Source organism: Larimichthys crocea, chromosome XIX (assembly GCF_000972845.2).
Source record: "Larimichthys crocea isolate SSNF chromosome XIX, L_crocea_2.0, whole genome shotgun sequence".
Lineage (NCBI taxonomy): Eukaryota > Metazoa > Chordata > Actinopteri > Sciaenidae > Larimichthys > Larimichthys crocea.
The window spans coordinates 7,767,524-7,780,055 of NC_040029.1; the positions used below are offsets into that span (position 1 = coordinate 7,767,524).

Here is a 12,532-nt window from a genome sequence, read left to right on the forward strand (position 1 = left end):
CAGTTACATTAGAGTGTTAGTAAAGTGGTTCACTTCATGTTTGTTAGTTTCATTTAGTTCACAGTTGGTTTAGCTTCAGTTTGATCAGATTTTTTTTTTTTTTTTTGAGATATATTTTTTAGCTTTATTCGATACAGAGTGACAGGGAATGACATGCCGGAAAGAGCCAGAGGTCGGATTCGAACCCTGGGCCGCCACGGCGAGGACTGAGCCTTCGTACATGGAGTAGTTGCTGAGCACCCCTCGATCAGATTTTAGATGTTTAAGGCCCATGGTTTGAAAGATCCCGGTTTGCTGGCTGGAATCTGGAAACAAAAACACGAAAATAAATCAGTTTACTTTGTAATGGACATTTTGTATTCAACAAATCATTTTCTAGTCACTTTGATTTGGGATGGCTCACCTCATCTCAGTACATTTTAATTAGTTTATTTGTTTCAAGTTTACCTCCAACAAACAAAACAACAAGGAACGACTTAAATATACAAAATAAAGTAATAAATTGATGGGAGTCTTGTACAGAAGCTTCCTCTGTATGTAACTGGCATCACTTTTTCTAATTAACCTGTAATTAGAAATCACACCACAGCATCCTGTCATTGAATTAAAAAAAGCTCAAAAGCTCCCGTTTAGTTTTACTCGATGGTGTGACTCCTCAATTCTACTCAATCTGGGGCAGAAGATGATTCACCTGCCCGTCTACAGACACCTACAGCCTACCACCTACCTTAAAGCAGCTTGATCATTAAGAAACATCAATAATTCAGCATCATTACCTTCTGAGTGAACGGGGTGGCACAAGCCAGACATGTCCTCTCCGGTGTCGCTGGGCTGTGCAGGGAGAATGGGCCGACTAAACCGGACTCGGCTCGGGCTGCAGCCACAGCGTCTTTAATGGCGAAGAACACCGAACTGCCCAGGAAGAGGATGGGTTCTCCGATACCCTGCAGATCCAGAGAAGCATCAGGAACCATTACTCGTTGCGTAGATTGATGACAAAGACATTCAGCTGTGCATCACGACCTCTCACCTTGGAGGAGTAGATGGCGTGGGGGTTGTCGGAGTCCGACAGCAGGTAAACGTTGAAGCAAAGCGGCACGTCGCACACCGCGGGGATCTTATACTGAGACGGACCTCGAGTGTACAGGAGCCCAGAGGGGGAAAACTTCAACTCCTCTAGAGTGTAGAGACCTAAACCCTGCATGAAGGCTCCCTCGATCTGAGAGGAGGACAGAGGAGAGAGGAAAGGAAAGACGGACGGTTGAAGGAAGGACGTATGGACAGAACGAGGAAATGTTTAGAAGGGACTTAAATCTCACCTGGCCGATGTCGACTGAGGGGTTCACACTTCTACCGAGGTCGACCATGATGTCCGTCCTCACCGTCTACAAGAAGCAAAACAAAAAAGTTCTTTTAAATCCTGAAAACGTCGCCTTGTCCCGACGAGTCGAACGTGATGAAATGGTTTCAGTTCTGACCCTGTAGTCTCCCGTGAGACAGTCCAGCTCCACCTCGCTGCAACACACTCCGTACGTATAGTAAGCATAAGGCTGCCCCTCCATCTTCACCCAGTCCATGTAAAGGTCCGGACCCCTGAGGGACAAACGGGAAGCTGTTAGTGTCACCTGATTAATAAATAAATAAATATAAAGACTGGCTTGTTTTCTGTCGTACCTGTAGTAGCCGGTGGCTGACAAACTGATTTTGTCAAAAAACGCTGCCGTTGTCTGAGAACAAAAGAAAGAAATGTGTTCATCTGCTAGCTCAGCAATCACAAAAAAATTCATGCTGTTATTAAAAAAACATACCCAGCTCTCCCATGATCCGTTGGGGTTCTTCTGTCTTACAGGCTCCAGTCTTTTGTACAGAGTCTGACAGGCATTCTGAATCAAAGAAACAAAAACTTCTAAATATTATTACACTTGAAAGTCACTGAACGTTAAATATTCAGCACACAACAGGACTCGACCTTGACCGCCATGCCGTTGGCATCGGTACCGAAGGAGGCAGCAGAGGGGCAGGCGTTGGGGACAGTGCTGGTGCTGGTTTCGCTGATGTAGATCTTAGAGGACGGGATGTGGAGCTCCCGACTCGCCACCTGACGGGAAACAAAACGCAGTGAACTGTGAGTAACCCGATGAGCTGCCGGACACAGTGGTTGCCATTTTGGCTCCGTACTTGGCTACGTTGGGAGAGACCACCAGCTGGAGAATCTGCTGGAGCTGATCTGGTTAGAGTGAATACTATAATTCAAGTTGTACACATGTTTTATATTTACACTATGGCAGTAAAATGTTGACATCATTTCTAGCGATGAATCAAGCAGTCTGTGCATGTTTAAATGTTTGTGGATGTCAGTACCTGTTGCATCTTAGTGTGGATTCCCTGTCCCATCTCCGTCCCACCATGAGTGACCAAAACAGAGCCGTCTTTATAGATGTGGACCAGAGCTGCAGCCTGTTACGCCCACAAACAATTATTTCAATGTGGTCATGTCAGATTGGCAAACAGCCACAATAACCTGATCAACAAGCGAAGAAAGGCCAACGTGAATCCCACAGACCTGGTTTAAGAAGCCCTCCCCAAATGCAATTCCATATTTAATGGGAATGATGGACATGCCCCTCTTCTTCCAGCGGTTCTGCTGGTTGAACTTGTCGATATCTCTGCGGCGGGCGCTGTAGTCAGACTTGACCTTGCATTCTTCCCAGCAGCGCAGCATGTTCTCCGGGCTGAACTCGAACTTGTAGTGCGTGGCCGACGGCCCCTTGTACATGTTGATCTCCCGAATCTGACGAAGAAAAGAAAACGGAAGCCGGTCACACTGGGCTGCTGCCGATAACATCAAGCGTACGGCAAGAAAAGATGGATTATGGACCTCGTCTGCGGGGCGTCCCAGCACCACAGCCACGTCGTTGACCATGTTCTCCACGACCATGATGCTCTGGGGCACACCGAAGCCCCTGAAGGCTGTGTTGGAGGGCAGGTTGGTCCTGCAGGCGGCAGCACGGCCCTGCAGGTTGGGGATGTTGTAGGCGTTGTCCATGTGAAGCAGTATTTTTTCTACCACCTGCAAGAAGAAGAAAATCAACGACTGCAGCCTTTTCTTGTAACACGACACAAACAGGCACAAACTTCTACTGACCAGAACAGATTCATCGAGAGTGTTTCCAGCGTTGGCGTAGTACTGGAGATCTGCAGCCACGATCCTTCCGTCGTTCATGAAACCCACCTGCAACAAACACGGACACTTTCATCTCTTTTACCCTTTGGATGATCTCGTAACGTGTCTTGAACGTGCTGTTTATTACTTTATATTTTCCCACGACGGGATGACGACCTCCCGTGATCAACATGTCCTCGCCTCGCTCCAGGACGCAGCGCACGGCGCGATTGGTCCTGATCAAAACATTTAAAGCAGTATTATTTCACAGTTTCTGACCCCGTTTGTGGGGGCAGTGTTGTTTTTGTGACTTACTTCCACGCAGCCAGTGACGTAATGCTCGCCAGTATCGCGGTTTTAGTGACCTTCCCACCGAAAGCCCCGCCCATCCTTTTGACGTGACAGGTGACTCTGTTGGACGGGATATCCAACGTCTCCGCAACTGCTTCCTGCACGGATGACACATTCATGTAGTGTGAACCCACCGGTTGGTCTTCGTCGAAGGACTGTTCAACAGTTAACAGAGTGTACCTGAGCTAATGTTGGAAACTGAGTGGAGACGTAGATGTTGAACTCTGTCTCCTCACCAACAGGAACTACCAGCATGCTCTGGGTCTCCATGTAGAAATGCTCCTGGCCGCCGATTCGAATCTCTCCTGAGGAAACGATGACAAACACAGTGAGCTAAACACACTTCAGAGCAGTCACCATGACAAAAACAGACGAGACAGACGCTCACCTTCATGAAGCTGATCAACGGTTTTAAAGGCTTCGGTCACGTCTCCTCTCTGGATCACCCTCCGAGGCTCGAAGAAAGACGACTTCTCGACGGCTTCCTGTCACGACGAGAGGAGCCGTGGTGTGAGCTCACACACCTTTTACTTGTAAGAAGTGTAAAGTGAGATGTGATTCCATGTGATTCGTTTGACTCCACACACCTCGATGGTAAAAACCGGGTCAGGCAGGTCTTCATAGCTGATCTTCACAGCCGCTGCTCCCCGCTTGGCGTGTGCCCTCGTATCAGCGACGACAGCACATAACATTTGACCGACGCATGACACCTGCAGACAGACAGCAAGAGGGTCGACGAGATGGTTTGTGGGACGCAGGACCAGTAGGGGTCACCAAAGAAAGATGAAAACACTACCTCGCTCTGAGCAAGCAGCTCCTCGTGATAACCAAACATCGAGCGGACTTTCTTCCCAGGAATATCTTTGGCCGTGATGACATCGACGACGCCGGGAACCCGCAGAGCCTCGCTCGCGTCCAGCCCTCTGTTGGACGCAAAGACAGAGAAGTCTAAATTTACATCAGAGTGCGTGTAGGACGTCATCAGATGCAAAACTTTCTCCTTACATGATTTTAGCGTGCGCTCGAGAGCTGGTGACCAGAGCCAGAAAGAGCTCCCCGTCTGTTCTGGGGATGTCGTCACAGTACATGGCCTCGCCCGTGGCCTGGCTGATGGCGGAGCGATGCATGATGGGACGCCCCACTGGGTCCTGGTTGCTCTGGTCCTTTGACACATGCTGCAGAAGACGAAAAGGAAGCGGTCAGGTTTGTTTACTACTAACACAACCTCGTTTATTGCTTGGTAGTGGAGTGATCGAAGCATTTTCTGACCTGGAACTCTTGCAGACTGGGTTGGATCTCTCTGGGTAAAGGCTGTATCTGCATCTTCTCATCTGTAATCTTGTTCTGCCAACAGAAACTCGTAAGCCTCACAGGATCTACCATGTTTCATCTCATCATGTAGTGTCCTGTCTTACCATTTCTCCGAGCTTCTGCAGGACCTCCAGGTGAAATTTGAAGAGGAAGCTGAGCGTCAAAGAGCGACGAAACTCCACCTTTCCTCCAGGAGCAGAAGGAGGGAGGACCAACTCATCTAGCAGGACGTCATAGGCCCGGCTGAGGGTCTCATCGTTCCAGGGCCTGAAGGAAACACAGGATTTTTATTCTGCATATACTGAAATTAAAGATGCTTTCTGGTTTCTCTTCATAGGGTACAAACAGAAGTGGTTGGTTAGATGAAGGGAAGGAAGGGTAAAGAAAAAACCTTGTGGCGATGGCTGCGCAGGTTTTGGCGGCGCTCATGGTGGTCGGCCCCATTCCTCCGTAGTAAATGCTGATATCCTGAACCGCTCTGGATCCCTCCGAGAAGAACACTCTCATGCCGGTCGTCACTGTGGCGAAGGAGTTCTCCTTCCTCGGAGCCTGACGGAAAGCTCGGACAAACTCCCCCTGCAGGACAAACATTCATATATATGTGGGAGTCGTTTGAGCTGCTTTTCATCTGCGTGGACAAAAACAACAATAAACTGTAAGAGAAGAAGATTTGCACCTTTCTGGTGAAGGGAATGAAGACTGAAACAACAACCTCCTCCGGCTTCAGGGTGGTTTTCCCAAAGCTCACGAAGAAGTCTTGATTCAGAGGAACCTCTCGTCTTCCTCCTGGTGGATTCAGACATGAGCACTTGTTAGTCAGGAGAGAAGAAACATTTTTCTTTACAGCAGAGATTCTTCCAGAAGCTGTTCGTCCATGACTTACCGTGAGAAATGACGCTCACTTTGCAGTTCCCAGCAGCCAAAACGGGGTTCAGGTCTGAGTTTGGGTATGCACTTACAATGTTTCCCCCAAGAGACTAAACACACATTCGTAGGATTTCATTTAACTTATTGTAAATCTATTTCAAACAATTCTGATTGAGTATTTCAGTGAAGTCGGAGTTAAGTCTACTTGCAGCAACGTTACGGATCTGCTGGCTTCCCAGGTTGCCCAGCTGCTGGATCACGGCTCTGAACAGTTCGGTCTTCTCCTCTGGAAACTGAGGAAGTAGATTCTCCAAAAGAGACCGGACCTCGGACAGACTGCAGCCCGCTCCCACCCAAACGCCTGCAGAGAAGTCAGTCTGTTACACGACAAAGCTGAGAGTTCAGTGCTGCTTGTAAGGGAGAATCATTGTCTCTGCACGTCAAATGGGGGATACCCACCCTGCGGAGTCTGAGTGACCTCAAACAGCTCCTTAACTCTCGCTGGAGAGATTATCAGAGGATGCAGGACGCCTTTGAACTTCATATCTGGACCTTCAACACAAAGCAGAGACAGCAAAGTTTTATTAAACTGGCCTGACTCATCAATCAATATCTCAATACCACACACTGCTCACCTGTGTTGGTGTTTCCCATGACCAGTGGAGCTTCAGGGTTACTGGTCTTGAGCTGGACCAGCTCCTCCAAAGAGACAGGAGACACCCAGCTCACCCTCTCCCCACGAAAAGTGAGTGTCTGTGGGTTCCCCGATTCTGCCATCAGCTATGGATAAAAGCGGAATCTTTATATATTTTGTATCTTTTCCAGCCTCGAATACTGAGCGCTGCATCCGACTTACGATCAGTTCAGGGGGGAAGATCAGCTCCTGCGTCGGGTCGAGAGGAAGAAACACTTCCTTGTCAAACAACTGTGGCTTTTCCTGGAGCACAAAACGAGTGTTGTATGAGGTGAAATAAAAGATGAAACCTCAGCCAGCTTGACCTCAAAATGCCTGAGGAGGCTGTGTGTGTGAGACAAGAATAGTCCAACATAAAAATAGACAAAAAAGAGACACTAAGAACTCACATGCTCTGCTTCATCTCCTTCTCCATTGAGACAACAGTTTGCAGCTACGTTGGCTCGGCAGCAGTCGGCCTCCTGTTTTGATTTATATAGATGTCACGCCGCATGCAGCAATTACACTTATCACATTTTCCCTGACACGTGGCTTAATGCGTTTATCATCGGATCAAAAGGATTCTGCACCCTGAAACTCAACGTCCAATTACTGAATCACCTGACTCGTGTTGGGTTTTGCGGCTGAGTTTTGTACCTGACAGAAAGTCCTGCAGCCGTCAACAATGGGCCGGTATCCGGTGCAACGACACAGATTACCTGAAAAGCAACGACACAATGAGAATACTCTGGGTGAGCTTGTATTGTTTTTCACATATGACACCATATAAGTCAACAGGATAAAACAAACCAGCCAGAGCCTCCGTGATGTCCTCCATGGTGGGCTGAGGCTTGTTCCTCAGCAGGGCGTACATGGACATCACCATCCCTGGAGTGCAGAAGCCACACTGGGAGCCATGAGCCTTCGCTATTCGCTCCTACAAACACACAATACACAGTTTAAGGTTTAAGGTAATGAGCTTTAGCAGTCTCAAGATAGGTTTACACTCGATATCTACAAAAGGTGACTCCCTCAGCAGCACCTGTACAGGGTGGATCCTGGTCTTGGTGCTGCCGACGCCCTCCACCGTGATGACGGCGGCTCCGTGAAGCTGGCAGAGCGGCAGGAGGCAGGCGTTGGCTGAATAATGTCTGACAGTGTGGTGAAGGTAATGACATTTCAAGCACTCACTAGTCTTTGTCCAACATCTGTTTTACATTTGGGAGGTTGTTTGCGGCGGATTATCTCCTCCTCTGCTACAGAGGACTGAAAGAGTGAGACAGATGTTGCACTGGTTTGGAACCAGGAAGGGAAAATTACCTCCAACCACCACTTTGGCAGATAACCAGCTCACATTCAGACTCCCTCTTGTTTCCTAAAAATCAGATTCAGTTAATCAAATGGTGACAGTGTTCGGTATTTTGGAATTTAACCAACTATGTTCATGGTCGAACAAATGGATTTTACACTGAGCTGTAAGATAAAGCTTGGTGGGAGTTCACCAGATTTGGAAGTCTGCTATCTGACAGCTGTGTCTCCATCAGGGAGACGTTTCTGTTAGTTGTTATTGTCGAATTATCTCCCAAACTCTACGAACTCTATGGCACAGTGTGAATGCATCTTTAACCTCTTCCATTCTGTGTCTGGCGCCAATGTTACTGTTGTCTTTTAGATGCTATAGTGTGTAAAGGTACAGGAGCAGGGTCATGTGGTCTCTCTTAAAGGATACCTGATGGTTTTGGTGGCAGGTTGGTAGCGCGACACCATGACCGTGCACGCCCCGCAGCCTCCGCCGCCACAGCCATACTTGGTTCCAGTTAACCTCACTGAAGTGACAGTCAAGGAAATAATTAAAATTCAAAACAATGATGATTTGTGGAAGTGGATTTGAAGCTGATGTGAAAGATACGCTTCTCTCTGAGGAAGGACAGCAGCGTGGTTTCAGGGTCTGCATGGCTCTCTGTTACCTGTTTTCACAGAAGAAGAACATTTCCATCAATTAATCTGCATGTTATTTTCTCAGCTAATCGTTTATAGTCGGTTAAATGTTGCAAAAATTGTGCAAAATGCTCACCATAGTTTCCTAAAATGACATCTTCAAATGTCAGCCGTACAAAACTCAGATATTTTGTTTACTGTCATACACAGCAAGAAAGAGCAGAAAACCAAGTATTTGTTGCAGCTCAAGCTCTCTGCATCTGTCAAATTTAATTTCAAAGCCATTTCATTTCAGCGCCGATGTCAATTTGATCTTTTTCCATCACATTTTTCAGATTTTTTTCTGAGCCAGTTTCCTATTAATTAAGCCCACAAGGTTTTGCATAAGAGATATTTAACTCAGTATCTCTATGTAATATGGTATGCATAACATTGTCATATATTTATAACAAAATGTAAAACGTTTGTAAATGTTTTAAAAAAGGTTGGTCACATACTTTATTTCTTCAGATGTTGCCACACATAGTGAGTCATTAAGTTTAACAGGTGTGAAACTAGTGGGCAGCTGTAATATGTGTTTTACAGTCGAGCTTTTATTTGATAAACCAATAGCCGTTTCCGTCACAAAAACTGACGGGTCACAAATTTCGCCGTAACACCAGTCACTGATTTGACACTACTTTGCCATTTTGTCACTTCTGCTGCTTCAACACACACATTTGTGGCGAAAGTTGGCGACAAAACAAAGTGTCAGGTTGCGGCTAAACGTATCTACAACAAGACAAACTATTTAGGACGTTAATAAAAGATTATTTTTTACCTTTTTCCCGTTGATAAAGAAGCACAAAATATCTCCTTTCCCTGTGGACATCTTAAAGTGCAAGACGAGTTTTTTCAAAGTTGAGTTACCTTTAATTTACAGGACCTCCTCCTGGCAAGACTTTCAAAATAAAGGTTTCAAAAAAACTTCAAAAAAATGGATTACTTTCCTTTTTGGTTTCATGTATGTGTTGATTGATGATTATAAATAACTAAATAAACTACATTATAAATGGAACATTTCCAGCTACTGTCATCTGTGAACACAGTTCATCGTTGCATTCCCGGCTTGTCCCCTGTTGAATGTTTTAATATTTGTTTGAATGTTTATATGTATTAGATGTTTTGGCAATACAACTGTACAGCTGAAATCTCACACCGAGCAACTTGATTGCAACAAAAAGTCTCCTCAGTTCCCAGATGCTTACAGAGTGTTGGTAAAAAGAAGAGCTGATGAACAGACATGACCCTGTCCAATTTATTCCAAACATGTTGCTGGCATCAAATTCAAAACAGTTTCTTGATGGCACAGTTTGACATGCTTTTATTTTATAGTCTATAATCAAATGATTTCCTGTCTCACACTGCTGCATCTCCTCAACTTGATCCATTTGCTAAACTAGAAACCACCCTCCTCCCTCACGCTCCAGATTTTAAAAGGAAGTTTCAGGGACAAAGGGAAAATCAGAGCATAAAATAACTAAATTAACTGTAAATTTACTTGACTTTTGTGTGTTGTGGATAGTCTCACGCATGGCATGTACAAGATAATAACATTAACATGTCTGTAGCTCTTCTTCTTCTTCCCTCTGCAGCCTGTTTACAGCTAAACTCTATAATAATTAACCTGAACTCTGCTCAGCAGGTGAAGCCAAAGATGAAGGTTTATTATTAACGTTTGCTTCAGGTTATAAAGATTGATTCTTTAAAAGCCATGTACGCTTTAAATAAATAGAAGCGTAGAAGCAAACAAATCAAAAAAGAAATATAATAGAATAATATAATAAAACTCTTGTTCTGAGTTTGTATGTTCTGTCCTAAGGCAAACCCCTTGTGATAAAACTAGGTCAAAGACTGCTGGGTGAGAGTGAAACAAACAACAGAGCTGAGTGTGCAGGACACAAGAGGGAGCTAAAGGAAAAGACTGCAGAGGAGAAGCACCAGAAGAAACAAAGAGCTTTTCACGGCTTATTTTAAGCTGTTTCATGCATGTTTTTTGTTTTGTCTTGTTTATGCCGCGTAGTTATGCATGACTTTGATTTGCAACTTTGTGGCGTGCAACTTTATTGGGGGCTCTGGCATGTCAACAAAGATGTGGATCATCAGCAGACCTGAGGCAAGGCTGAGGGACGCCTTGGTTCTCAAACAAGCCATCTGCAACAGCACCGACCTGTCAGTAAAAGTGTCCATACTATTAATTAAGCACAACTTAACACTTTTACATGGGGAATTATGGAGACTGACTCACTTCTGGAGCCAGCTTTAAGTGGACATTTTGGGAACTGCAGTTTCTGGCACTTCCACATACTGCGTATCACTTGATACAGACGAGTGACAAATTAAAGAAAAGACCAACATAAAGTGTTTCAGTGATGTGTGTGGCCCCAGAATAGCCTCAGTGTGCCTTGGCATTGAACTCTAACTAACATGTCGGTCTGGCCTGAGATGGGGCGACAGTTTACTGAGTTATTCAGCAATGCAAACTATAAAATATTATGTTTATGAAATGTTTTTCTACATTCTTGCCACCTACTTGTTTGAAAGACTTACCAGTGACAGGGCAGACTGTGACAGATAACTCCCAGGTGTCGGTCTGGCTTCTTTCTTTCAGAGTTTTTTTTATCTCCTTCTGGAGCAACTTCAAACTTACTGAGTCTCTGGTGACCTGCCAACACCTTCATGTAAGAGATGTGCACGTTGTTGCCGTGACCGAACCTACAACACACAAGGGTGCGGAAAATCTGTCTGCACGCCACATCATTTCTTGTTTGAATGTCCTCTTGAGTCTAATTTTATAACATCCGCAGATATGTGCTAGTGGTTTCCGCTAAACATGCTGTATGTCAACAGCTGGATGTGTTGTATTTGGACTGATAGTGCTGTATGGGGTCATGTTCTGGCCAGTGGTGCAATAAAAGATGACTACAACATCTTACACCATCCTGAAATATGACTACGCACCTGCAGCAAGACACACCGCAGCCCTTCTTGACAGATAGTGCACACATCCTGGGCTTGGATCACTATCCGGCAGACACTTCCAGCCCTCTGGCCCGTGACTGGTTGGCTCGGGGTCCTAAAAGCAGCAGGCGGATCATGTTCCATCCGGTGGGCTTCGGTTTGGTGTAAACCATTAAACAACTCCAAGATCTGTCTCTCCACAAGTCCATGCTGGAATGAGTTATTTTTAATATTGTGTGTCAACAGGAGCACATGTGCGCAGGCGGGTCAGTTCTTTCAAACCGCCTAGGCACTTACACAGCAGATGGTTCAAGTTATAAACATGAAACTTCCTACTCTAGTCTGTTAAGTCAGCATTGTGACGTTCATAAAATAGAGGTTTATCACATGACCTATCCTGCCCTGCATGTTTTAGATGTTTCCTGCTCCACCACACCTGATTCAAATGATCAGCTCGTCATCAAGCTCTGCAGTGGCCTGATAATGAGCCACTCATTTGAATCAGGTGTGTTGGAGCAGGAAACATCCAAAACATGCAGGACAGTGGTCCCCGAGGACCAGGATTGAGTAACACTGTCATAAACCAATGAAATAATGCTCCTGCACCCTGTGACCCTGATAACAATGAGTGAGCGGTTATAAAAAATGGACGGCTCAGTTGTGCTCTCTTAGTAAAGAACGTTCAGTATCTGATCCAAAAAGTAAACAACATGTTTATTATGTTACAGTTTCAACCAAGTTTTCTTGAGCTGTTTTACCTGCTACACGATCATATGGGTAAATAGTAGTGCTAGTACCAGCAGATGTGTTTGCATGGCTCTTGGCTCCCTGAAGAGCTTGAGCAATATGCATCCTGAATGACTTACCTTGAGATTCCTGGCCTCTCTCTAAACAGAAATCCTGTTGGGCCGATGGATTTCAGGAGAAATATAGTCGTGTTGAGGGGCTTGGCCGCTGACTGTGTTCCTCCAGGCATTTTCCTGAACTTCCTGTCACTGCAAAATAAAGATATATATTAATCATCGACCCTGTAATCATGAAATCGAGTCCACAGGGTGTTTAAATCAGTCAGGAGGTCAAAGTTGTCATCATAAAATCTCTTTAAATCCATCCCTGCCTTACAACATTTAACATATATTAACTAAAATACTGTATTTAGAGTAAATACAGTTCTGACATGCTTGTACTGGAGTATTTTCATTTCATGCTACTTTATACTTCCACTTCAA

At 45.3% G+C, this 12,532-nt stretch overlaps 1 protein-coding gene across 3 annotated transcripts; it reads right to left on the reverse strand.

Annotated features, from left to right (window-relative positions):
* On the reverse strand, positions 1-12,263 carry aox6 (aldehyde oxidase 6). 3 transcript variants are annotated; one of them, XM_019276993.2, is made up of 36 exons: positions 12,170-12,263; positions 11,304-11,513; positions 8,275-8,332; positions 8,095-8,191; positions 7,408-7,516; positions 7,176-7,302; positions 7,023-7,084; positions 6,776-6,847; positions 6,549-6,629; positions 6,328-6,472; positions 6,152-6,244; positions 5,902-6,053; positions 5,709-5,802; positions 5,502-5,611; positions 5,217-5,401; positions 4,930-5,092; positions 4,784-4,858; positions 4,520-4,689; positions 4,311-4,437; positions 4,102-4,224; positions 3,903-3,999; positions 3,695-3,819; positions 3,479-3,612; positions 3,312-3,399; positions 3,146-3,232; positions 2,879-3,070; positions 2,564-2,791; positions 2,362-2,457; positions 1,970-2,098; positions 1,809-1,883; positions 1,675-1,727; positions 1,479-1,593; positions 1,320-1,385; positions 1,031-1,219; positions 777-944; positions 1-305 (listed from the first exon to the last, which is right to left on the reverse strand). In XM_019276993.2, exons 2-36 carry the CDS (start codon positions 11,445-11,447, stop codon positions 255-257), a joined length of 4,080 nt encoding a protein of 1,359 aa, XP_019132538.2. In that variant the 5' UTR covers positions 11,448-11,513; positions 12,170-12,263; the 3' UTR covers positions 1-254. The 3 variants fall into 3 exon arrangements, with proteins under 3 accessions (XP_019132538.2, XP_027147620.1, XP_019132540.2); XM_027291819.1 differs by lacking the exon at positions 12,170-12,263 and adding an exon at positions 10,893-11,057 and having other exon boundaries at positions 11,304-11,407; XM_019276995.2 differs by lacking the exons at positions 11,304-11,513; positions 12,170-12,263 and adding an exon at positions 9,124-9,200.
* Between the last annotated feature and the right edge of the window lie 269 nt (positions 12,264-12,532).